Source organism: Chanodichthys erythropterus, chromosome 10 (genome assembly GCF_024489055.1).
Source record: "Chanodichthys erythropterus isolate Z2021 chromosome 10, ASM2448905v1, whole genome shotgun sequence".
In the NCBI taxonomy this organism is placed as follows: Eukaryota; Metazoa; Chordata; class Actinopteri; order Cypriniformes; family Xenocyprididae; genus Chanodichthys; species Chanodichthys erythropterus.
In genome coordinates, this window is record NC_090230.1 from 18,648,979 (window position 1) to 18,676,486 (window position 27,508).

At 39.0% G+C, this 27,508-nt stretch overlaps 1 protein-coding gene across 2 annotated transcripts; it reads left to right on the top strand.

The window, feature by feature from the left end:
* Positions 1–5,246: 5,246 nt before the first annotated feature.
* Positions 5,247–27,508, top strand: LOC137027820 (calpain-2 catalytic subunit-like). 2 transcript variants are annotated; one of them, XM_067396363.1, is made up of 21 exons: positions 5,247–5,474; positions 10,691–10,760; positions 12,377–12,495; positions 13,370–13,503; positions 13,707–13,875; positions 22,555–22,638; positions 22,722–22,807; positions 22,886–22,960; positions 23,041–23,201; positions 23,295–23,464; positions 23,873–23,884; positions 24,407–24,633; positions 24,871–24,886; positions 25,751–25,819; positions 25,903–25,960; positions 26,084–26,148; positions 26,607–26,675; positions 26,844–26,922; positions 27,038–27,154; positions 27,273–27,331; positions 27,420–27,508. In XM_067396363.1, exons 1-21 carry the CDS (start codon positions 5,247–5,249, stop codon positions 27,441–27,443), a joined length of 2,091 nt encoding a protein of 696 aa, XP_067252464.1. In that variant the 3' UTR covers positions 27,444–27,508. The 2 variants fall into 2 exon arrangements, with proteins under 2 accessions (XP_067252464.1, XP_067252463.1); XM_067396362.1 differs by having other exon boundaries at positions 24,407–24,618; positions 24,850–24,886.

A 27,508-nucleotide genomic window follows, 5' to 3' on the forward strand; every position in this document is an offset into this window, starting at 1 on the left:
TTTTTTGTTTATTAAAAATTAGACAAATCTGATATTATTTTAATCTCCTATCTGTTGTTAAGCAGTTTAGATAGTTCTTCAGTGCTTCACTAACTAGCAGAAGACACTAATCAGGTTTAAATTCCAGTTGCGCAGATAGCGTTACAATGTGCCCCGCTATTAGAACTATAATATTCTATACGGTTACGATAAAACTGGCATAATCAACTTTTATGAATTTCTGTTGAGAAACCATGGAAAAAAGGTGAATAAAGACTGAGAGGAAGAACCTGTACATCCAGAAAATATTATTTCAAGGAATGTTCAGCATTTGTACTGGCTCTTCTTTTTGTCTCGTGTTCTGTGAGAGCTGTGAGTGGAGGGAGACGAGTGTTTTTGTTCAGCTCTGTGTTTTTCTGAAGGTCTGAATATATTTCTTCATCTGTTTGCCTGTATTGTTTTGACCTTTGATGTATAGCTGTGTTTTGCAGTGTTCATTGTCAAACTGCAAAATTATTTACATTTGAATTTCTAAAAAAAAATGCTATTATTTTATATGAAAAAAATAATTTTTGTCTTTTATTGACAAAATATTTTAGTTTGTCATGTAATTTTTTATAATTAAATCAGATAACATTTTTAGCTGTCATTGCCATGTTACAATGGTCATGGTCATGTTAAGCACTTTACAGGCTCTCTTGAGGAACCTAATGTTTAAGTTCATGTCCCGTCTTGATGAGTCTCAAAATTGTATTATAATGATGCTCACAAGCCCCAGGTGCAGCTCGGTTAGATATCAATCATATTTGTGGAAACATTGGTATGGGTGCCTGTTAAGACTCTCATGAATCAAAATATGTTTTTATGTGTTTATGTATCTATTCCTTCTGTTATGTTGTTGGTCTTGTTGTTGGGTCTAGAGCCTGTAATAAAGTTTATATATATTGATTGGCCATCTTGTGTTTCATATATTTTATTTTATGGTTTTAACTGGCATAGCCTATAAGAAAATATTTCACTATTTATCTTTAATTAATTAATTGATTGATTGATTGATTGATTGATTGTAATATATCTATAATAAATAAGAATACAAGGCTTCTTCCGGTTCCAAAATAATAAAAAGCCTTTATTCAAACATGGCTCACTCTAGAAACATTAAAAAATGACTAAAATACTGTACACTGATGCAATTCAGCCATCCAGCATTCCTCAGAGTGCGTCAGGTACAAAATTAGTCACAGGTGTAGGTATAATCAGTTGCTGATGTAAAAGTCTTTTTTTAATCTATTGCCCTTTCTAATAGATATAGTTACAATTAGTTACAAAGTCTGGCCCACATAAAAACAGTTCCAGGATTACTTATAAATTATTTTCCTTGTTTCCTTTTTGAGGGAATTTGCGCTGCGTCCATCAGGACGCTTTGGAAATGCCTTCAGCGTGATTGTGTCTGATGCACGTATGTCAGCTAGTCCAATGGCGAGACTGAGCGTCACGGTGGGTGACTTGGAGGCCTCTTTTCAATCACCTTATAAAAACCAATAATGATGAAACAATTTAAAATGCCATTTTTTATTGTTATTGTTTTGTCATTTTTGTTAACTTCTGTCTTCAGTTTGAAATATAATTGTTCTCTTTTATTATTGTCACTCTCCTTATATTCCACCAGCGTTTTCATGGTAAATTTGCCTATGCGATTTTTTTTTTTTTTTTTTTTTTTTACATATTTTAGATCACATTTGGTCCATTTGTACAACTTCACCTTATCCATGTCACACTGGGCAAAAATTTGTTTTGACTTCCCTTGCCTGTTTTTGCCATTGTTGTTAACTGCAAACATAAATCTGAATGAAGGAAGTTTTGTGTGTGTGTGTGTAGTTGTGTTTGTTTCTGTCATGTGATTGTATTGTCAATCTGTCAGTGAATCTGAAAATGCTACAATAAATATAATATAAAAAAAAAAAAAAAAAAAAAAGACAACATCAGGGTTAGTGGGAAAAGTGTATTTGGCAGCAGGTCAGGCTGGTGCATGTCTGCATACTGAAGGCTTATCAGGCTGATCTGTTGAAGGATATGGATTTATCAGATTTATCGAGAACAGCCACAGATTTATCTCTTACGGCCACTAAGGAGACCACCAGAGCGATTGGGCAGTCTATGGATGCCTTGGTGGCAACAGAGAGACATTTGTGGCTTAATCTGTCTGAAATAAAAGATAAAGACAGGGCTTTTCTCCTCGATGCCCCGCTTGCACCCTCTGGCCTTTTCGGCGATGCCGTTAACTCGGTCGACAAGAGGTTTCAAGAGACCAAGAAGCAAGCAGAGGCATTCAAAAAATACCTACCACGCCGCAATCCATCCATGAGCAGCCCCAGCCATATAGCTCATCATATTGAGCACAATAAAAAGAGAGTCTCTCGTGCTCCACCTCAGAGATACAGAAGACCGGGACAACACTCTCAACCCAAGCCTTCTAAGCCGAAGACTGATCTGAGGGTCGTGCTTCAGGCTAAGAAGGTTTCGGGTCCTGACGCCAGTGGCAGCCCCCGCGGGGTGGAGCAGTGTTTACCTCAGTATACGGTGCCCGCACCACCTCGTTGCCCTCAGGGGACCATTCTGCCAACCCTGCCACCTCTGGTCCATTATTGGTTTGTGCTGTGACCATAAAAAAATACTGGAATCAGCTCTACTTTCAGAAAGGTATCATCCTTTGTAAACTCTTCCATCTTTATAATCCCTTTCATTTCTCTTAAATTTATCCACCTTCTGTTTCTTTACATTTTCAGTGAATTTGAGCAGTTCATCCTGTAATTGGACTTCCATTTTTTCTTGTTCTTTCTTTTTCTTCACCTAATACATCTGAGGAGTTTAATGAAGACTTAACTGGCAATAACTCTCTCTGATTACTGGAGGCATGGTCTCATTCCACAGGCATTGCGCAATAGAAAATGTCCTGTTTATAGCATGGACAATAAGGAGCTTACAGAGAAAGGGGAAGCTATCCTTAATAAGTGTTCACTAGACCTAATGCTACTATTGATTGACGAATCCAAAAAAGATAGACTAAAGGTTCAACAGGAGATAACTGAAATTAGAAACCAATTTGAAAATAATGCAGCGACTGAAGAAAAAGAAAATTTGGAAGTCCAATTACAGGGCGAGCTGCCAGACTAAGCGTAGACTGCAAGATAGATTATGGGATCACAAAAATGCAATTCGTATAAGAAATAAAGATTACCCCATGGCAGTACATTATGCATCTGTACATGATTCTAATCGGTCTACTTTAAGAATTATTGCTTTTGGAAATTGTAACTGGATCTATTAGAAAGGGCAATAGATTACAAAGACTTTTACAAAGAGAAGCCTTTTGGATTTTTCAGTTAAAAGCTACCATTTTTCCTGGATTTAATGAAGAATTAGATTTAACTCCATTTTTGTGAAATCATTACCATTATGATTATTGTTGGTATTATTATTATTATCATTGTTATTATTATTTCTCTCTCTTTTTTGATGCATGTGATTACTGATTATACTTTGTAATAGTTAATGATATTATTGATCCCCCTGTTATGGTCTTTTTGGTTTCTCCCATTTCTACTAAGCAACTGATTATACCTACACCTGTGACTAATTTTGTACCTGACGCACTCTGAGGACGGTTTCTGAAAGCATGCTGCAACTGCTACAGCAACTGCAGACCAGTATTTGAAGGTTGAACAGCAAGATCATTGGCTACTGATACAGCAGGAACCAATTAGCTGTGCCCTATAGACAGGGCCGCATTATCCTAATGGGCAACATGGGCTGCAGCCCAGGGCCCCCAAATGCTAGGGGGCCCCCTAAAAAAACGCTTCATGCTGCAATGCATGCTGAGTATCACCATAGGACAAAACTCCCATCATGCACTGCAGTATGAATAATTATTGTCACCACTGTTGAGGATTGTATGCTATGTTTTCATCTATAAGCCTGAGGGATAATAGTTGCTCATTTTTAGCACAGAAGCGTTATGTTGGAATTTGTTTGATGGATTTTTGTCAAGAACCCAACTAAAACCAACCCTGACCACCATGATGGGTGCATAATTTTTGGACCAATAAAACACCAATATCTAAACTGGGCCAGCCACAGGGAGCGGTAGGGAGACATCCCTTCCGCTGCTCCACCACCCAGAGATGTTCTGAGATTAATGGGCCGAAACATCTGTGATGGGTGGCTCCCAGCTGATGACCTTGTGGCTGGCCCATTGGCACCAGCAGAGGTGGGACAGGCAAAAATGCCTTGCAGGTATTAAGGACCTGTGCTTCTATCTATCTTCAGTTGATTTCATCTAAGGCTGTGGCTGAAGTAAGTTGTAGTTCTTGTGTTTCTCTTTTCTTCAGTGATTCTGCTTGTTAACAGCAGGTGTTCATCATTAATGTTCAATCATCACTTAAATAATTGCTTAATTATCTCATTAAATTTAACTCTGCTTTAGTGTTACTTTAACACTATTTAGAGAGGGACCATATGTACTCTGAGCAGAGTTGATTTAACTCTGGGAATTCAACTGTGCATGTCCTGAAACATCAGGTTATTCTGTACAACCGTTATAAAACATGGAAAATGTTGTAATATTTTAAAATGTGTCATTTGTTAAAACCAAAATTTTGGTTAAACCGAATTAATTAAACCGAATTGGTGACAAATTTTGTGAAAAATGACAAAAGCAGTGTTAATTGATTATAAAAACCACATAATCTCATTATTAACATTTAATAAAACTTCAAAATTAATTATATCTTGATTATGTTTTTTTTAAACTTTTAAAGAACTTATTCATCAATGACCCATGTATAGAAACTGCTTTAAAAAAAACACTCTGGTCTCCCAACGAATAAAAAAAGAACAATAGAAACAAAAGAGGTCTGCATTTAGAGTATTGTAAGAGTGTATTGAGTCAGACTTTACAGGACTCATGTCACAGTGCAATTATGTTGCTAAGTACTAAAGTAGTGAAATTAATATACTTTAAAAATCATACGAAGCAATAAAGTAATGAAAAGTATATACTTAAATTGCTTAAGTTTTCTTTGCAAGGTTACATGATGCTAAACCAGTGTGAAAGCAACACCTGCCCCTATGCGCTGACAGATGAGTGTCACTCCACCCTCATGTTTATCATACAGCGGCTCTCAGTATAAAATCAGCATCAGTCTCACACAAACACTCACACACTATAGACAAGCTTCAGAGACACTTGAGGACGACTACAGGGCAGCATGTCTAATATTACAAAGGTTCTTTCTAGGAGGCAGGACAGAGGAGAAGGAGTGGGAACAAACAAGAATGCGATTCCCTACAACAAGCAGGACTATCAGAGCCTGAAGCAGGAATGTCTGGCAAAAAGAACCCTGTTCTATGACCCGACCTTCCCTGCTGAATCCGACTCTCTGGGATACAACAAACTCGGGCAGCAGACCACAGGAGTGGAGTGGAAGAGACCCAAGGTACTGTGATGTCCTCTGTGTGAGTCTGTGTGTGGTTCTGTTAAACCCTACACGTTATAGGGGCAAAATGTCCCCATGAAGATGGCAATATTCGAAATCCTTGTCCTTGTGGGAACAATTTTTGGTCCCCATGTGGAAAACAAATTATAAATCATATAGATTGATGTTTTTTTTGTTGTTGTTTTTTTTTTTGAAAATGTAAAAATGCATAAAGTTTTCTGTGAGGTTTAGGGTTAGGGGATATATTATACAGTGTGTTATTTTGTTATAATAATATTAAATGTTAATAATATTTTTATATTTATAAGGTTTTTTTTCATCCTTGTGTTTTATCTAACTGATTCACATTCACAAGGAACAATGGGAAGTGTTTTTATAATTAATAATACTCATAAATAAAATCATTTTAAAAATGGTATAATTGCATGCTTAATTGCTGCATTTAAATTTTAATAAACCCAAAGTGGAACAAAAAATTCCAATAACTTAAATTAAAAAGTTAATTGCACTTTTATTAACTACTTAATAATAAAAAGAAATATAGCTGGAAGCAGCAATGATGGGCCCAAGCCCGGTGGCACAGCCAACCCATCATTTGAATACACCACATTTGGTGTAGGTGCAGCAGTTGGTGCCCATATGATCACAAACCACAACAGACTCATCCATGAGAGTGTTTAAATTTAGAATAATTTCATGTCATAGAAAGTCATAGGTCAATTTCAAATGAGTGCAGATTATCATCCTAATCTGCAATGTGTGTGTTTTTCTCACATAACCTCTTTAAAAATTCCAGAGCAAATTACATATTGTTATTTACGCAAATTCAACAATACTCTTGAGAAATGTAATCCAGTCTTAAAGGGTTAGTTCACCCAAAAATGAAAATAATGTAATTAATTACTCACGTAAGACCTTTTTTTCATCTTCGGAACACAAATTAAGATATTTTAATAAAATCCGATGGCTCAGTGAGGCCTCTCTTGAGAGCAAAGTCACCGTCCCCTCTCAAGATCCATAAAGGTACTAAAAACACACACACATATATATATATATATATATAACTTTATTACAGGCTCTAGACCCAACAACAAGACCAACAACATAACAGAAGGAATAGATACATAAACACATAAAAACATATTTTGATTCATGAGAGTCTTAAGGCACCCATACCAATGTTTCCACAAATATGATAGATATCTAACCGAGCTGCACCTAGGGCTTGTGAGCATCGTTGTAATACAATTTTGAGACTCATCAAGTTGGGAAATGAACTTAAACATTAGGTTCCTCAAGAGAGCCTGTAAAGTGCTTAGCCCTGAGTCACAAAAGAGCTTACTTGCACTGCTACTCCTGGGCTTTTCTAGCAGTATCCTCAGGCAGTCATTATATGCTACCTGAAGTTTGCGCATGGTCTCCTTTTTGTAGTTGACCCACAATGGGGCTGCATACATAGGGGTGCAGTATGCACGAAACAATCTCACTTTCACATTATCAGAGCAGTGATGGGATTTCCAGACTAACATGTTTGCTTGAACATACAGCATTCGTATCTGCCTATACATATCTGCATCATCTTCCAACCTGTCAGTGATGATATGCCCAAGATATTTTGTACAGTAAGATACACAGGTAAAACATTGGAAAATGCAGCTTCTGATCCTCCTTGGTCCTACATATCAATACAACACTCTTTTTTGCATTGTACTTTACATCAAACTCAACCCCATACGCAGAGCATATATCTAACAGCTGCTGGAACCCAACAGAGCTGGGGGACATAATAGCCAAATCATCTGCACACATCAGATGGTTTAAAACAGTTCATGTGACTACAGTGGTTCTACCTCAATATTATAAAGTGTCGAAAATACTTTCTGTGCTCCAAAAAAAATTAAAAATAAATAACTAGATTTTGTTGAAAAAGTCGTTTTCAGGAAACGAACACAGACAGAGGATCCAAATGCAAGTATAACAATATTTATTGACAGAATTCGCTGTACTATAACTTCACTCCAAATGGACAGTCGAGGCAGAGACTGTGACGTGCAGAAACAGTGGCGTGCAGAGTGGTGATGAAAAGGGTGACGCAGGGCTACAGCGGGTATCAGAGACCAAGGATAATCCAACCCAGAAAACAGGGCACATGACGATAGTCCAGAATCCGAGAACCAGGAAGAGACAAAACAGAGAACACGACACCGGTACAGCCTGCAACGAACTGAAAAAGACGTCACGAAGACACGCGCATTTTATAACAAACATTAAACAAGACACGGCTGGCAACAGATCGCAATCAGACCATAATGGGTGACGCCCACACAATCATTCACTCACACACAAACACACGAGGGCGAGTAAATGAATCCATGAACCGTGACAGTACCCCCTATCCTACGAGCGCCTCCTGGCGCTCCCAGGAGAGCCTACCTGTTGATAGTAATCATCAATTAGAGAGTGATCCAGGATGTCCCTGGCAGGAACCCAACTCCTCTCCTCCGGACCGTAACCTTCCCAGTCCACTAAGTACTGGAATCTGCGTCCCCTTCGCCTAGCGTCCAAAATACAACGAACCAAATAAGCAGGGAGGCTTCAGCCAGTGGCAATCGGCCTGGGCCTTGGTGCATGCTTCCACCTGAAGAAGAGTCTCTCGGGCTCTTCTCCACGTGTGACGACACCTCTGGACGAAGGCGTGAGCAGAGGGGTCCGCGACTTCGGATTCCAGACTAGGAAAGATAGGTGGCTGGTAACCTAGACTACACTGAAAAGGCGTCAGGCCCTTAGCTGACACTGGTAACGAATTGTGTGCGTACTCCACCCAAGGAAGCTGCTGACTCCAGGAGGAAGGATTCTGAGCTACCCAACATCGCAACGTTCTCTCCAAATCCTGGTTGCCTCACTCAGCTTGCCTGTTACTCTGGGGATGGAACCCAGACGACAAACTAACAGTCGCTCCCAGTAATCTACAAAACTCCTTCCAGAATTTGGAGGAATTGGGATCCCCTGTCAGAAACCACGTCTACCGGGAGGCCATGAATACGAAAGACGTGATTAATGACAGTAACCGCTGTCTCCTTGGCAGAGGGTAATTTGGGCAAGGGGATGAAATGTGCCGCCTTCGAGAACCAGTCCACTACGGTCAAAATCACCGTATTGCCCTGTGAAGGAGGGAGGCCTGTTATGAAATCTAGCACTATGTGGGACCAGGGTCTCGAAGGGACAGACAGCGGTTGAAGAAGCCCATCTGGAGAACGATTAGAAGTCTTACCACAAGCGCAGACAGAGCAAGCCAAAACAAAATTGCGAATGTCACCAGAATCGTTGCTTAACCAAAAAATTGGTACGACTAACCCTGGATGACAAGCCAGATTGGAATCATGGCCCCATCGGATAACGTCTGAACGTAACCTCTCTGGCACAAATAATCGACTCGGCGGGCACCCGGCCGGAGGCGTTACCCCTTCTAAGGCCATGCAGACCTTCGACTCGACCTCCCATGTGAGTGAAGAGACAATGAGTCTCTCAGGTAAAATGCACTCGGGAGTGGACGGGCGCTCGGAACGATCAAAAACATGAGATAAAGCATCGGGCTTGATGTTTTTAGACCCGGGATGATATGATAGAGAAAAATAGAAACTACCGAAAAACAGAGCCCACCGAGCCTGCCTAGAGTTTAGTCGTTTAGCGGATCTGATGTATTCTAAGTTCTTATGATCGGTCCAGACGATGCAAGGTACACCCAAACCCTCCAACCAGTGATGCCATTCTTCCAAAGCTAATTTGACCGCCAGCAGCTCCCTGTTACCAATGTCGTAATTCCGTTCGGCGGCGGATAAGCGATGAGAAAAAAACAAGCAAGGGTGCATCTTATCGTCTGCGGCGGCGCGCTGGGAAAGAACTGCACCTACCCCCACCTCTGACGCATCAACCTCCACCACAAACTGACATGATGGATCAGGAGCGACAAGAATGGGAGCCGAAACAAAGCGGCTTTTCAGATTGGAAAATGCAGCCTTAGCTGCATTAGACCACCTGAACGCCGTTGTGGTGGAGGTTAAGGCGGTCAGAGGAGCGGCTAGTTGGCTGAAATTGTGAATAAAACACTGGTAAAAATTGGCGAATCACAAACACCTCTGCAGGGCCTTACGGGAATCTGGGATTGGCCAATCCACCACAGCCTTAACCTTGTCAGGATCCATGCACACCCCTCAGACGACACAATATACCCCAAAAATGGAACTGACTGTGCATGAAAAACACACTCCTCCACCTTGACAAAAAGCCCATTCTCTAGCAGCCTCTGGAGAACTCGTCTGACGTGTTGCACATGTTCCTGGAGAAAAGAAGAAAATATCAATATTTCGTCCAGGTAGACATAAATGAACTGATCGACCATGTCTCTCCATGTCTCAATAGTCCAAAATCTGAGAACCAGGAAGAGACAAAACAGAGAACATGACACCGGGACAGCCTACAACGAACTGACAAAGACGACATGAAGACACGCACATTTTATAACAAACATAAAACAAGACACGGCTGGCAACAGATCGCAATCAGACCATAATGGGTGACGCCCACACAATCATTCACTCACACACATACACACACAACACACGAGGGCGAGCAAATGAATCCATGAACCGTGACACTAGTGATGGCTGATTTCAAAACATTGCATTGAAGCTTCACAAATATTTTGTTGTCCGGCTTAATGAGAACAATATGTGTACTGAGTTTGGTGACTGTAGGTTAAACTAACCCCCCACTTTTGTCAAAGGTGGCACTATAGAGGCCCTCCTCCCCACCCATTTCCCTGACATGTGTGTCGAGTTTCATGCAATTTGAAGCATGCTAAGAGTCTCAAAAGCATCCAAAACAAATATTGAATTTTGATGTGTTGCTATGGCAACAGTGTTTGAAAATATCAAAAATCTTTTCACAGGTCTACATTCGCCCGTGTCTTGACATTATTCTAATGAAGTTTGAAGCAAATCTGGTAAAGATAAGAGGGTTGATACCTACAACAAGCATACTCTCTGCTCATTGGTATCTCTTTTTTTTTTTTTTATGTGTACACTAGCCACCACACAATTGTTCAAATAAACCTTTTACATGCATTGTTTGCTAATAAAATGTATTGATACTAATGTGTACCATTGCATAACGTAATAATATCAGCTCTAATTGTGCTCAATTTTCTTTTTTTAAAGGAGTTGTGCTCAAACCCTGAGTTCATTGTGGATGGTGCCAAGCGGACGGACATCTGCCAGGGAGCTTTAGGTGAGAAAAGATTGTTTTGGTCACATTAGTGTTCAGGTGTGGCCTGTAGAGAAACACAATGAATCATTTATGATTTTTGCTAATGTGGTGGGCAGTATAGGTGAATACATTATTACTGATTTCAACGTCAAAACACAAGCTGAATATGGCATTTTAGGATCAGTTTAATTGTGTATTATGATATCAAATGAGGTGTTTAGTTACCTGTATCTGCTGGTGTGTCTGCTTTATGTTGACATGAGTACACTTGTCTTCCACCCCGAACTCACATAGACTCGTATTGTGCGAAGCTAACCACCATGTCACACGAATATAAATACTATCAGAAAAGATGTGACAGTTGAGCCATTAACACTATAGACATATTTTGTTTTTTCAAACAAAAAGAGACATAAAATTGTACAGAGCCTCCATAAGGACATGCATGGAAGAAATAAATTTTCTCTAGGAAACGCAAGGGAACTTGTTTAACTATAGATATCTTTTTGCAAGAGAATGCAAAAGCTGCGTGAGTAAATGCAACTTTTTTTCAGGGGAACACAGAATTTTTCTCAAGAGAACACAAAACTATGTAGCCCCTAAAGCAGGGTTAGGCAATTTCGGTCCTAGAGAGCCGCTGTCCTGCAGAGTTTAGCTCCATCCCTGAAAAAAAACCTTCAGCTGCCTATAGCTTTACTAATCCTGAAGAGCTTGATTAGCTTGTTCAGGTGTGTTTGATTAAGGTTGGAGCTAAACTCAGCAGGACAGCTGCTCTCTAGGAATGAACTTGCTTATCCACATCATGGTGGATGGGAGGAAAAACTATATGTCAGTGCTTTTGCGTTCTCTTGCAAAATGTTTGCATTCCCCCGAGAAAGAGCTCAAACGTTTTGCATGCAAACAAAGTTTCTTGAGGGAATGCAAACATAAAATTTTTCCTTTACCATGGAACATAATTGTTTTCAAGAGAACACAAAAGTTGAATGAAAAGCTTCTCTGCTGAATGCAATTTTTTTCAAAAGAATGCAAAAGTTGTGCAAGCAAATTAAAAGATTCTTCAGGACTGCAATATTTTTGCAAGAGAACGCAAAAGTTGTGCAAGTGAATGAAAAGTTTCTTCGGAGAAAGCATTATTTTTGCAAAAGTTGTAAGAACGAATAAAAAGTTTCTACAGGAACAATATTTTTGGGGCAAGAGAACACAAAAATTGTGGGAACAAATGCATTTTTTTGGGCGAACGTAAAATCTGCAAGAGAACGCAAAAGTTTTGTGAGTAGATGAAATACATGCTCAAGTTTTAGTAGTAAGTGGTTAACAACAAAGCATGAACAACAATATGAGTGATGCTAGCTTTAGCAACCACTGATTAAAGTTACCTCACTCTACAAGTGCTGTGGAAAAACATGGGAGTGGTCAAGTCTTAAACTTGAAGGTTGTAGGTTCAAACCCCACAATATTTGATCCATGAACCATCACCATTGAGCAAGACACTTACACCCAGGATACTCCAAGATACTCCTGAAGCCCAGGTTGATCCTGCAAGACTATCACTGTAATAAGTGTACTAGAAGTTAGTTTGCATAAAATCATCAGCTCAAGGCAAAATAAATATCGAATTGCGTTTGATACATTGGCAGGTGACTGTTGGTTGATGGCAGCCATTGCATCTCTGACTCTGAATAATGAGATTCTGGAACGTGTAGTTCCACATGGACAGAGTTTTACGGAGGACTATGCCGGCATCTTCCACTTTCAGGTCAGAACATACAAACAGAGAGAGTCCACATTGAAGATCTGGGATTTAATTTAAACCTGGGGGAAAAGTCTTAATTTTAAGATAAAAACAAACAAACAAACATTCAAAGTGCTTTAAATCATTTTAATCACTAATTTTAAAGGATTAGTTCACTTCATAATTAAAATTTCCTGAAAATTTACTCACCCCAAAGTCATCCAAGATGTTCATGTCTTTCTTTCATCAGTCGAGAAGGAATTATGGTTTTTGAGGAAAACATTTCAGGATTTTTCTCCATATAATGGACTGCAATAGCAATCAACAGGTTGAAGGTCCAAATGTCAGTTTCAGTGCAGCTTCAAAGGGCTCTACATGATCTCAGCCGAGGAAAAAGGGTTTTGTCTAGAGAAACGATCTGTCTTTTTCTAAAAAAAATAAAAATTGATATACCTTTTAACCACAAATGCTCATCTTGCACTGCTCTGCGATGCACCATGCATTACGTAATCACGTTGGAAAGATTGTTTTGCTTGACAAGACACTTATTCCTTGGCTGGGATCATGTAGAGCCCTTTGAAGCTGCACTGAAACTGCAATTTTACCTTCAGCCTATTGGTAGCCTTTGAAGTCCATTATATGGAGAAAAAAAATATATTTAAATATAATTTTAGCTAATATAAAATATTAGCTAATACTATATTGTAATAATTTTATTAAATGTAATTAAATGTAAAAATTTTATAATTTATTTAAATTTAGAAAAGTGGTAGGCAAGTCTGGTTTCAGACTTTTGGACTTCATTCAAGTACTTCTAACGATGCAATATATGATCATATTATAATTTCAGTGATAAAGCTACACTGTCAGACTGATGGTGTTGTTCTCGTCTCTTCAGTTCTGGCAGTATGGTGAATGGGTGGACGTGGTCATTGATGACCGTTTGCCCACCAGAAATGGGAAGCTGCTGTTTGTTCACTCTGCCGAGGGCTCTGAGTTTTGGAGCGCTCTGCTGGAGAAAGCCTATGCAAAGTGAGTGTGCGTGTTTATTCATCATAAATTACCTGCTACTACTTACCTGAACTGCAGTAGTGAACAATATTATACTGAGTCATCTGAAACACTTGGTAAACACTGTGCCTACTGTACAACCACGGCCTTCAAAACACAAAATGTTCATACAACATGTCACATACATACCAACCGGTGATGCAGATTTCTACCATATTTTGCAGGGTAAATGGCTCATATGAAGCTCTGGATGGAGGTTTCGCCTCTGAGGGTTTCGAGGATTTCACTGGAGGCATCGCTGAGCTCTATGAGTTGAGCAATGCTCCTCCGTACCTGTTTAAGCTCATGCAGAAAGCACTGACGCTGGGCTCATTACTGGGCTGCGCCATTGATGTGAGTCTCATTCCACTTCTGTTGGCTTTCTTTTTGTTGCATTTTGTTACATCTTTTTGAGCTGCTATAGCTTCTCTATGGCAATAATAAATAGTGATTAATACATAACAATGTGCAAGTCTTCAGATAAATGTTTTGCTGTGGTCTACTTAACAAACACACTTTACAAATATCCAGATGAAAGGACACTAATTAGCTTATAAGACCGAACAATTTGCATGTGCTTCAAGGATATTTTGCAGGCGACTTATTAAGAATACTTGCCACATATGCAAATAGGTTGGACTTTTTGTGTGGAAATATGAAATGTTAGCTCACTTGTGGCTCACACTAAATACCAGGAGTTTCAAGTGTGACTATTGATATCATTGCTGTAATAGATAATAATGAAGGATGTCAATGGGTGACATGTCCGGTCAGTATGCTGGCCATGCAAGAACTGGGCAGATGGCACTAACACAGATTAAGACAGATTTGTGAACAATATTTGAGAGAAATAGGCCTTTTGTGTACTACGTTGTAGTCAGGTCCAGACGCAGGTTCTCCTGTTCTGATGTACAGGTATATCTAGTGTTATAGGAAATGTTCTCGGTTCCGGCCGACCTAATTATTGCAGCGTAACAATCCTTTAACGGATTTGAAAAATGTTAATGTATTGATAATGTGTTATGTGTATGCAAGAGCAAAGAGATGTGTTTTTAGTCTAGATTTAAACTGACAGAGTGTGTCTGCTTCCCGAACAATGCTAGGAAGATTGTTCCAGAGTTTAGGTGCTAAATAGGAAAAGGATCTGCCGCCTTCAGTTGATTTTGATATTCTGGGTATTATCAACTGGCCTAAATTCTGAGATCGCAATAAACGTGAAGGACTATAATGCATTAAGAGCTCACTTAGGTACTGGGGAGCTAAACCATTTAGAGCTTTATAAGTAAGTAGCAAGATTTTAAAATCTATACAATGTTTAATAGGGAGCCAATGTAATGTTGACAGAACTGGACTAATATGGTCATACTTTCTGGTTCTAGTAAGAACTCTAGCTGCCGCATTTTGAACCAACTGTAGTTTGTTTAAAAGCCGAGCAGAACAACCACCCAGTAGAGCGTTACAATAATCTAGTCTTGAGGTCATGAATGCATGAACCAACTGTTCCGCATTTGTCATTGAGAGCATATGTCGTAATTTAGATATATTTTTTAGATGGAAGAAGGCGGTTTTACAGATACTAGAAACATGACTTTCAAATGAAAGATTGGTATCAAAGAGCACACCCAGGTTCCTAACTGAGGACGAAGGTTTAATGGAGCACCCGTCAAGTGTTAGAGAGTATTCAAGGTTTTTTTTGTGAGGAAGTTTTTGGTCCAAAGATTAGGAAATCAGTTTTTTCTGAATTTAATAATAAGAAATTTCTTGTCATCCAGTTTTTAATGTCAGCTATGCATTCTGTTAGTTTTGTGAATTTGTAGGTTTCGTCAGGGCGCGAGGAAATATAGAGCTGAGTATCGTCAGCGTAGCAGTGAAAACTAACACCATGCTTCCTAATTATCTCTCCTAAGGGCAGCATGTACAGAGTGAAAAGCAACGGTCCTAATACTGAGCCTTGTGGTACCCCATATTTAACCTGTGATCGATACGACATCTCTTCATTAACTACCACAGACTGATAACGGTCAGATAAGTATGATTTGAACCATGCCAAAGCAATTCCACTAATGCCAATATAGTTTTCAAGTCTTTTTAAAAGAATGTTATGATCGATAGTGTCAAAAGCAGCACTGAGATCTAATAACACTAATAGAGAATTACAGCCACGATCGGATGATAGGAGTAGATCGTTTGTAACTCTAACGAGAGCAGTCTCAGTACTATGGTATGGTCTAAATCCTGACTGGAAATCCTCACAGATTCAATTTCTTTCTAAAAAGGAACACAGTTGTGTTGAAACTGCCTTTTCTAGTATCTTTGACAGAAAAGGTAGATTCGAGATTGGCCTGTAATTTACTAAATCTCTCGGATCTAGTTGAGGTTTTTTAATAAGAGGTTTGATAATAGCCTGCTTAAAGGTTTTTGGCACGTGTACTAGTGTTAATGATGAATTAATTATATCAAGAAGTGGACCTACGACCTCTGGAAGCATTTCTTTCAGTAGTTTAGTCGGCATTGGGTCTAACATACATGTCGTTGATTTTGATGATTTGATAAGTTTAGATAATTCTTCCTCTCCTATAGCGGCGAATGATTCTAGTTTTACCTCAGGGACACTACAGTGCACTGTCTGAAGAGAAACTGTAGACGGTTGCATGTTTATAATTTTCTCTCTAATATTATCAATCTTGCAAGTAAAGAAGTTCATAAAGTCATTACTGCTGTGCTCTATGGAAACGTCAGCAGTTGAATCTCTGTTTCTAGTTAATTTAGCCACTGTGTCAAATAAATACCTAGGATTATGTTTGTTTTCTATTAAGAGATTTGAAAAATAAGTAGATCTAGCATTTCTTATGGCTGTTCTGTACTCAATCATTTTTTCTTTCCACGAAAGGCGAAAAACTTCTAGTTTTGTTTTCTTCCAACTACGTTCAGCTTTTCTAACAGCTCGTTTTAGAGCCCGAGTGTGCTCATCATACCACGGCGTTGGATTAGTTTCCTTAATCTTCTTTAGACGTAAAGGAGCGACCGCATCTAATGTGCTGGAAAAGAGAGAGCCAATAGTTTCTGTTGCAGCATCGAGTTCTTCTAAGTTGTCAGGTATACAAAGGCGATGAAACTGCTCGGGGAGATTATTTATAAAGCAATCTTTAGTGGCAGACGTGATTGTTCTACAATATTTATGGCTGGGTGGTGGTTTTGTAGCCTTGGCTAATTGTATTATACACGAGACTAAATAATGATCTGATATATCATCGCTCTGCTGTAGAATTTCAACAGCATCAATATCTATTCCATGCGACAGTATTAGATCTAGGGTATGATTACGACAATGAGTGGGTCCTGACACGTGTTGTCTAACTCCAATAGAGTTTAAAATATCTGCAAATGCCAATCCAAATGCGTCTTTATTATTATCTACATGGATATTAAAATCACCAACAACAAGGACTTTATCCGCAGCCAGTACTAACTCTGATAGAAACTCAGCAAATTCTTTGATAAAGTCAGTATGGTGCCCTGGTGGCCTGTATACAGTAGCCAGCACAAATGTCAACTTACATAATGTTACATAAAGCACCATCACTTCAAAGGAATTATATTTGAAATTCTTTTGAATGATTCTGAATATATTACTATAAATTACAGCAACACCTCCCCCTTTGCCTTTCTGTCGAGGATTGTGTCGATAATCATAACCTTGAGGACTAGATTCATTTAAAGTAATGTAATCGTCTGGTTTTAGCCAGGTTTCTGTCAAACACAGCAAGTCTAGTTTATTGTCTGTGATAATTTCATTTACAATAAGTGCTTTTGAAGAAATAGATCTAATACTCAGTAACCCAAGCTTTATCATTTGTTTATCTGATTTATCTGTGATTTTCATTTTTTGAACATCAATTAAATTTTTACCCTTAAAAGGTTTTGGAAGTTTTTTGTATTTACTAGTTCGAGGTACAGACACAGTCTCTATGTGATAATATCTAGGTGAAAGTGTTTCTATGTGCTGTGAATTATCTGAGTTCTGTGACGTGAGGCGGCTAGCAGACGGTCGGTTTAGCCAGTTTGTCTGCGTCCTGATCTGGGCCCTGGTTTGTCATGTTTCAGCTCTAAGACTATTTGCCAAATTTCTAGAGAGAAGAGCAGCACCATCCCGGGAGGGATGAATACCATCTCTTTTCAACAGATCAGGTCTGCCCCAAAAGCTTTTCCAATTGTCTATGAAACCTATATTATTCTGCGCACACCACTTAGACAGCCAGCCATTGAGTGATGATAACCTGCTAACTATCTCATCACTCCGACGAACAGGAAGAGGGCCAGAACAAATTACTTTTGCTGACATTGAATTTGCGAGTTCACACACCTCTTTAATGTTAATTTTAGTGATCTCCGACTGGCGAAGTCGAACATCATTTGTGCCGACGTGGATAATGATTTTAGAATATTTACGTTTAGCATTAGCCAGCACTTTTAAATTTGCTTTGATGTCAGGTGCTCTGGCCCCCGGCAAACATGTGACTATGGTGGCTGGTGTCTCTATTTTCACGTTCCGTGTAATAGAATCGCCAATTACTAGGGCACTTTCAACAGGATTCTCAGTGGGTGCGTCACTGAGTGGGGAGTTTGATGTTCTAATCGGAACGGAAGAGTGGTGTTTGTTCTTGCCATTATGCCGCCTCACAGTCACCCAGTTAGCCTGCTGCGTGGCTTCTACAACCGGAACCGAATGTGTAGTGTTTACTAGGCTAGTCGCATCCAAAGCAGTATCTAAGGCCCTTTCATTCTCACTATCCTCAATTAAAGTTTGGATGCGTGTCTCTAATTCTGAGATTCTCTCTGTCAGCCTGACAATATCCCTGCATTTATCACATGTGTAAGTCTCACTGCTGACAGAAAGAGCTAAGCTGTACATGTTGCATTTACTACACATGATAATCGTCGGACATGACTGACCGTGTGTTTGATGAACGCCGTCCGAAAAACTGCAACGCACACGGGACTCGCTGGCTGGATGTCTCGGTCGCTTGCCGGTGCCTGGGGCGAAGGTGATGTGCGGGACGCTGTACCTCGCGGTGGATCGATGAATGCCGGGCAGCAACGTCTCCACAGCTTCCCGATCTGGCGAGGACAGATCAGAATAACATACATCGGATAAATCCGCCATTCAATCGACAAGGAAGGTTGGTTTAGAGGAAAAAAAGAAAGTAGACGGTAGCTAGCAGGCTATGGCTAACACTAGGTGATTACGCTGGTGGATTGCTAGTAATGGTAAAAAAGATGGCGCCGTTGTGTGTGGCACGCCGTCTACTGCTTGCTCTCTCGTTTCTATATTTTATGATTTTATATTTATCTTTTGTAATCACTGGCTGTAATACGCTGCTGGTTTATGACCGCCAAACACTATTAAACATTCGCATGGCTATAGACTCCGCCAAGAGCGACATTGGTGCGCCAGGCCGAATTCCCCTACCTGCCCTCTCATATCTCCCTGATCACCTGTGTTGGCATCCTGCCGATTTCCCTTGGAGGCAGCGGCGCCGGAGGAGGCGCGGCAAGCGGAGTGGAGTTGCTGTTCGGCTGAAGTCTTCTGCACGGTCTCCGCCTGTGTGTGTCGGTCCCATGCCGGCCTGTGAACGCGCCCTTTGTTGTTATGCGGGCGCGTCTCGTCGGTGGCTTCGGTCTGTTGTTCCATCTTCTTCGTCAGTGCCGTTACATGATCTCTCCCCCCGCATTCGTCGCCGTGGAGTGAATCCTTTCAACCTCAGACCGCTAAACCGATTTACACAGCCTGAAAAATGCACATCGCTACCTAAGTTGGCTTTGATCAACGCACGGTCGGTGGTGAACAAGACATTTTTATTAAACGACTTCTTTACGTCTCACGCCCTGGATATTTTATTCATTACTGAAACTTGGATTAAACCTGGTGAGTTAAGTCCGTTCACTGAACTGGTTCCACAAGACTGTAACTTTTTAAATTCTCCTCGGCTATCAGGCCGCGGTGGGGGACTTGCAGCAGTGTTTAAAAACTCTTATTTCTATCGCTGTTTAACAATTAGCCTTCATTGCACCTTTGAAGTGCTGTTGTTTCAGCCCACATTAAATGTCTCCATGGTGTTTGCTTTGGTTTATCGCCCACCCCAGCCAAACAAGGACTTTCTCAACGAATTTGCTGAGTTTCTGGGGGATATTGTTACCAGTCACGACAGAATTTTAATCTTGGGAGATTTTAATATCCATGTATGCTGTGACTCTAAGCCACTCTCTAAAGAGTTTCGAAGTCTCATTGACTCATTTGATTTTGATCAGTGGGTGTCTGGCCCCACTCATATTCAGGGTCATACTTTGGACTTAATTTTATCACGGGGTTTACCTGTACTGGACATTAACATCTTAGACTCTGGCATGTCGGATCATTTGCCAATCCTGTTCTCTTTACCCTTTAACGTAACTATACATAAGCAACAACCCCCTTCACGGCTGACTCGTGTTTTTTCAGATTGTTCTAGTGATGATTTTACAGTTTTATATTCTGAACTACGTGCCAATCAGGACATGGACTCATGTTTAAGTTATCTAGATGCTGACGAACACTTAAACTTCTTTAATTCCATCTGTTTTAATATTTTAGATGTTGTTGCTCCTCTTAAGTTGAAAAAACATAAACACAATTCTAAGCCTTGGTTAAATGACACTACTCGTTCGCTCAGACAGACCTGTAGAAGGGCTGAACGTAAGTGGAATAAGGATAGATTACAAGTTTCTTATGAAATCCTAAAGGACTCTCTCTCTGCATTTCAGCGAGCTGCTAATGCTGCAAAACGTAAATATTTCTCTGAGGTAATTTTAAGTAACACTACTAGGCCTAAAGCCTTATTCACAATAATTGATTCTGCTCTCAATCCCACTATTAATCACTTTCCTGTGACATCTGTTTCTCTTTGTGAGGATTTTGCCAGTTATTTTAATGATAAAATCTCACAGATTAAATCTCTATTGCCTTTGTCAGCCTATACACCAATTGATGTTCCTCTCTGCTCTTCTACATGGTCTGTCTTTGAGTCTATCACCTTGGACTCTCTTAAAGTGATTATTGCTGGTTTAAAATCTACTAGCTGCCCTCAGGATGTGATTCCCACACATTTTCTTAAGCAAGTTTTTCAAGCTATTGGCCCTGATTTGTTGTTTGTCATCAACAAATGTCTTTCCACTGGGACTGTACCTGAATGCCTTAAACATGCCTCTGTTCTGCCTCATCTTAAAAAAACAAATTTGAATCCTACTCTTTTGAGTAATTTTCGACCAATTTCAAATTTACCTTTTCTATCAAAAATTTTAGAAAAAGTGGTCTTGAGCCAACTTTTGCCTTTTTTGAATGATAACAATATTCATGAGAAATTTCAATCTGGTTTTAAAGCTCGTCACAGCACTGAATCGGCCCTTTTAAGAGTTATGAATGATGTAATGCTTACCATCGATACTGGGCAGTCTGTGGCTTTGGTCTTGCTAGACCTTAGCTCTGCTTTTGACCTGGTTGACCACAACATTCTCTTATTACGTTTAGAAAAATGTGTGGGCCTTGGGGGTACGGTGCTCCAATGGTTTCGCTCATATTTAACAAATAGGAGTTACTCTGTCAGCCTTGGGCACCATTCTTCCTCTAGTAAACAGTTAAGTTCTGGTGTCCCTCAGGGCTCTATTCTTGGCCCGGTACTGTTTAATCTTTATATGTTACCTTTGGGTTCTATTTTATCTAAATATGGTGTATCTTTTCATCTGTACGCTGACGACACACAAATTTATCTGCCTATAAAGCGTGATGATAAGCTTGCCTTTAAGCCAATATTTGACTGCTTAGATGAATTGAAACTCTGGCTTGCTAGTAATTTCTTATGTCTTAACGAGAGCAAGACTGAAATTATCTTGTTTGGTTCAAATGATCGCAGCATTTATGATGTTGATCTCGATACTTTGTTACCATACAGTACGACCTGTGTTCGGAATCTGGGGGTTTTGCTTGATAACAGTCTTAAATTTGATAAGCAGATAGGTTCTGTGGTTAGGTCTTGTTTCTATCATCTTCGTCTTTTAGCAAAGGTTAAGCCCTTTTTGTCTGGTAAGAATCTTGAAACTGTCATGCATGCATTTGTGACGTCTCGCCTAGACTATTGTAATTCCTTGTATATTGGTGCCTCTCAGTCTTGTCTTACACGCTTACAGTTAGTCCAAAATGCTGCAGCCCGGCTCCTTAAAGGGAAGCGTAAAAATGATCACATTACACCAGTTCTGATTTCGCTTCACTGGTTACCGGTCAAATACAGAATTGACTTCAAAGTCTTGTTATTTGTTTTTAAGTCTTTGCGGAACCAAGCGCCACAGTACATATCTGAATTACTGCTTCCATCCTCTCAGTCCAGATCACTTAGATCTAGGAACTCTGAATTACTTCATGTTCCTAGAACCAGACTTAAAAACAGGGGTGATCGCGCATTTGCGGCCATCGGCCCCAAGTTATGGAATAGTCTTCCAGCCTACATCAGATCTGCCCAAACCTTGTCAACTTTTAAATCTGCCCTGAAAACCTACTATTTTTCCATGGCTTTCAATATCCCGTGACTCATATTGCCCTAAATTGTTTTTGTAAATAGCTGTTCTCTTTTATTTTTATTCTTTTCTCTTTTATTGTTTCTCTGGTGCTTAATTTTGTCGTTATTGTCGACTTTTTTGCCTTGTAAAGCACTTTGGTCAACACCAGTTGTTTTTAAATGTGCTATATAAATAAACTTGTATTGTATTGTATTGTATTGTAATAAATCGTTCCGTTTAGTAATACTATGCAATAGGTTAAGTAATCTAGTGAAAAATAAGAAAGTTATATTATGTGAATAGGAATAAAGAGAAGGATTTAGGATAATCTCCACGAAGCTCCGAGCGTAGATCAGACAGCTGGCAGGCAGCAGCGTTGAGCAGCGTTGAACCGTAAAGATTAGCTACAGTTTTTATCATTAAAATCATATTTTATTTATTGAGCAGATTACCAGTTCAAATGAGAAGGAGAAGAAGACGAGTCTGAAGCTGGTGAAGGGTCATGCCTACTCCGTCACGGCCGCAGAGGAGGTCAGATATCGCCACTGATGCTGAAATATGGATTTGATAGGAATAATCTGAATGAGCTCTAATTATTGTCACCTTACATGCAGGTTCACTTCAGAGGCAATCCGGTTCAACTGGTGCGTATCAGGAACCCGTGGGGTGAGGTGGAGTGGACGGGTGCTTGGAGTGATAAGTGAGTTCCCTAAACAGATCGTACTCCTTCAACATCGGTCTTGAGAGTCCTGTAAAATGTTTCCCATCTCTTCCTCAGTTCCAAAGAATGGGATAGCGTCAAACCAGAGGAGAAAGCGAAACTGAATCATTCTGCTGAAGATGGAGAGTTCTGGTAAGAAAACTTCAGCTCTTTAGCCTTTTAACCCTCAACATTGTAACAAATAACTTGACTAATCTTCCTCATCCTGTCAGGATGGCGTATTCTGACTTCATACAGCAGTTCTCGAGGTTGGAGATCTGTAATCTGACTCCAGACACTCTTTCAAGTGACACTGTGAGCCGCTGGAACTACAACCAGTTTGAAGGAAACTGGAGGGTGGGCTCCACTGCAGGGGGCTGCGGGAACAACCCAGGTATATTGAATCAACCTGAATGTGCTTGAAACCAAATTTGGTTTTAAAGTTGTTTTTGTTCAACCGTCCGACCATTTGGTTTCTCCCCTCCAGCTACATTCTGCTCAAACCCTCAGTTTGTGATCAAGCTGGAAGATGCAGATGATGATCCCTATGATGGCGAAGATGGATGCACATTGCTTGTGGGTCTGATGCAGAAAGATGGTCGTAAAGAAAAGCGGTTTGGACAAGAACTGAACTGCATTGGCTTTGCTATCTATAAGGTAATTGGTTACATACAATCAGAAACTAGAAACAACTTTACTCTCAGCACCAAAAACAACTTCACAACCAACAGTACCACTGGTTCTAGAAGTGTCTTTCCAAGTCATTTTCTCCATAGAAATTAAAAACAGGTTCAAGAAAGATTCATTAACCAAACCAACCTGTCAAGATTAATCACAAAATTACAAAATTTGATTTGAAACTGTATAATTGGCCTATTTGAAAATCATTGGTAGTGCAGTCCTTCACCTGTTTGACTACTAAAGAATTTTGTTCTTAAATGATGTTGAAATATTGATTAATAGCCTCTGAGCTCATGGTAGGTCTGTATTGAAATGCAAAAAAAAAAAAAAAAAGAATATATATATTCTATATTGAATAATATAATATTCTTTGATGTTTTTCAGGTTCCAGATGAGGTGTGTATGAGCTCTATATGTTTTGTACATAAGAGTAGCTGGACAACACAAATGTAAGGCAAGGTGATGCTAAAAAATGAGACTGGAGGAAAAAATTACATTTCAGTGCCTTGTATTTCAGTGCCTGTATCTCAGTTCGTTCTTTTCAAAATTCTCTCCTTTTGGAGGGAATGCAAAGTATCTTGGGTGAATGTAATTCTTAAGTTAATGCAATTTTTTTGGAGGAACACAGTCCTTTGGGAGAGAATGCAAAGTTTCTTTGGGGAACGCAATCCTTTGGGTGAGAAAGAGTTTCCGGGATCGCAATTCCTTGGGAGAGTGCTCAGAAGTTGGGGAACACAATCCTTTTTCGAGAGAATACAAAGTTTTTAAGGGGAACACAATCCTCTGTGAGCAAACACAAAAGCACTGAAATACAACTGTTCATCCCATTTTACATTTTTTTCCATCACCAAACATTTATTTGGAATAAGCTGTGCAAGTTTTCAGATACAATTTTATCCATCTGTGTTTGTGTTGCAGTTAAAGGGTCGCAACAATATTCAACTCGGTCCTGGTGTACTGCTGCGTAAACCACCTGTTGCAGGGAGCAACACCTTCCTCAATCTGCGAGAGATAAGCGAGCGCTTCAAACTGCCTCCTGGTGAATACGTCATCATCCCCTCCACTTTCGAGCCGAATCGCAAGGGAAGCTTCGTACTCCGTGTGTTCACAGAGAAAGAGGCTGCTGCCAGGTTAGTTCTGAGTGTGTAAAAAACAGTGTAAATGGTTCTAGTTTTAGACCACATGGTGATGATGTTGCACAGGTCCTGTTTTGTCTACTCTAGAGTTGATAGTAACACTAAAACATCTGTTTGCTCTGTGTTTGTGTCTGTTTTTAAATCAGAACAAATAAATCACAATTGTTCTTTAAACATTCTTGTATTTGCACATGATGGATGTAATTCTGACTCTCGTCCCTGCAGCCCGATGGATGCAGAGATCAGTGCAGATATAAAAAAGGTGAATTTAAGTTATCATTTAAACATAGCATATACAGTAATATTGTGAAATATTTTAAAATGTAATTTATTCTTGTGATGGTAAAGCATCAATACTCCAGTCTTCAGTGTCACATGATCCTTCAGAAATCATTCTAATATGCTGATTTTCTGCTCAAGAAACATTTAATGTGTACAATTGTACAAAATATTTGTGTAAAATATATATTTTTTTCAGGATTCTTTGATGAATAGAAAGTTCAAAAGAACAGCGTTTATTGGAAATATAATTTAAATCTAATCTTTTGTAACATTATAAATGTCTTTACTGTCACTTTTGATCGATTTAATGCATCCTTGCTGAATAAAAGTATTAATTTATTTTCAAAAAAACAAAAATTCTTACTGACCCCAAACTTTTGAACGTTAGGGATAATGTTACAAAAGCTTTGTATTTCAGATAAATGCTGTTCTTTTGAACTTTCTATTCATCAAGGAATTCTGAAAAAATGTACACAACTTTTTATTGATAATAATAAGAAATGTTTCTTAAGCAGCAAATTGGCATATTACAATGATTTCTGAAGGATCATGTGACACTGAAGACTGGAGGAATGATGCTGAAAATTCAGCTTTGACATCACAGGAATAAATTACTTTCAGAAATATATTCAAATAGAAAACAGTTATTTTAAATTGTAATAATATTTCACAATATTACTGTTTTTACAGTTTGTGAGCAGATGAAACTTCTTTTAAAAACCTTAAAAATCTTACCGATCCCAAACTTTTGAATGGTAGTGTGTGTGTGTGTGTGTGTGTGTGTGTATATATATATATATACAATATGTATATTTATTTATTTATTTTATTTTTTCATTTAAAGAACACTTTTGTATCCAAGAGTGATGTGGACCCAGATTTCAAAAACCTTTTCAATGAGTTTGCTGGAAATGTAAGTCACATTTGTCAATTTCCGTTTTGGGTCATTATCATTTTATTTTTCCCAGTATGCATGATCTTGTCTTTTCTCTGCAGGACTCAGAAGTATCTGTGACTGAACTCCAGAAGATCCTGGACAGTGTTATCTCGAAACGTAGGAAAACACTTTTCCACTTTTATTCACATAAATATTTAGATATTTGCATTTAAAGCCCCTTGAAATAGTTTAACAATCTGTTCTGTTCATTCACACAAAGTTTTGTGCTTTTTCACACAGGAACTGATCTGAAAACAGATGGATTCAGTATTGAAACCTGTCGCCAGATTATCAGCCTGCTAGATGTATCCTTACCTCACTGGATAATATGAATAAATAGATAGTTTTTATCAGCCAAACCTCTTTGTCCCTAAATATTTTCTTGAAATACCCCCCGACATTTGAACTTATATTTCAATAATTCTTATATTCTTATATTTCAGTACATTCGCATGTTCACTTTTCTCTGATTTCGGATGACTATTTTCTATTTTAAAAATATTTAAAAAATATAGTTTTTGTAAGTGTTATTTTGATTGTTTTTATTTAAAAAATTAATTTTATTGTACATTTTATGATTTAATTATTAGCTTTTCATCAACTCACAATATGCCTGCAAACCTCATTTTGGAATTTAAAACATGGATTATCTAAATGTTTTAAGGGTGCTTTAAGATTCTCAACACTAGCATTCTTCCATTGTACGAACGCAGCAAACAAATTAATCATCATAATCCTGCTATAACCTTTGACCTCAGTTCAGAGAGATGGCAGCGGCAAACTTGGCCTTGTGGAGTTTCACGCACTGTGGACAAAGATCCAGAAATATTTGGTATAATATATATTTTGGTAAAATAATTCAGATCAATCAAAAAAAATCTCAAACAAGACAAGGTACAGATATATTGTGCATCCCTATTACGAGAGAGCAACAATGATCATTTCTTCATTTTTAGTGAAGTTTATTAATGAATGTGGAATTTCTGTTGTACCTCATCAGGAAATTTTTAAGAACCGGGATACAGACAAATCAGGCACTATGAGTTCCCATGAGATGAGAGATGCCGTGAAAGAAGCAGGTAATGAGTCTATGGTTAGACAATGAATTAAGAATACATTTCTTCTAAAAGTGTGTAATAGCATATAGATCATAATATAGAGTGAAATAATGCTTGTATGTGTTTTCCTTTACAGGGTTCCAGCTGAACAACGAAGTACTTCAGGTGATAATCTCACGTTATGCCAATCAGCAGTACGCCATTGGCTTTGATTGCTTCGTCAGCTGCCTGATTCGCCTGGAGATGCTCTTCAGTAAGTTTTAAGTTTTATCCAGAATGTTTTAAATGACAATAAATGGAAATTTATTAAAATAAATGGAATTATGACAGTTTGTGTTTAACTGTAACGTTTTCGTCTGTGCTCTACACAGAAATGTTTAAAACATTCGATAAGAAGAACACCGGGAAAATCGAGCTGGATATCCTGCAGGTGATGCACAAGTGTGAACACGGACGTTGATTTCTGTATCTCCTCAATGTAGCGTTATCATTTACAGATGTGTTGTTTTGTGTTGCAGTGGCTCTGCTTGGCTCTCAGTTAAAAATCCACTTACCATAATTGCACGAGAAGTCCATTCATTTCCTGCACTTCAAATGAGGAGGACAC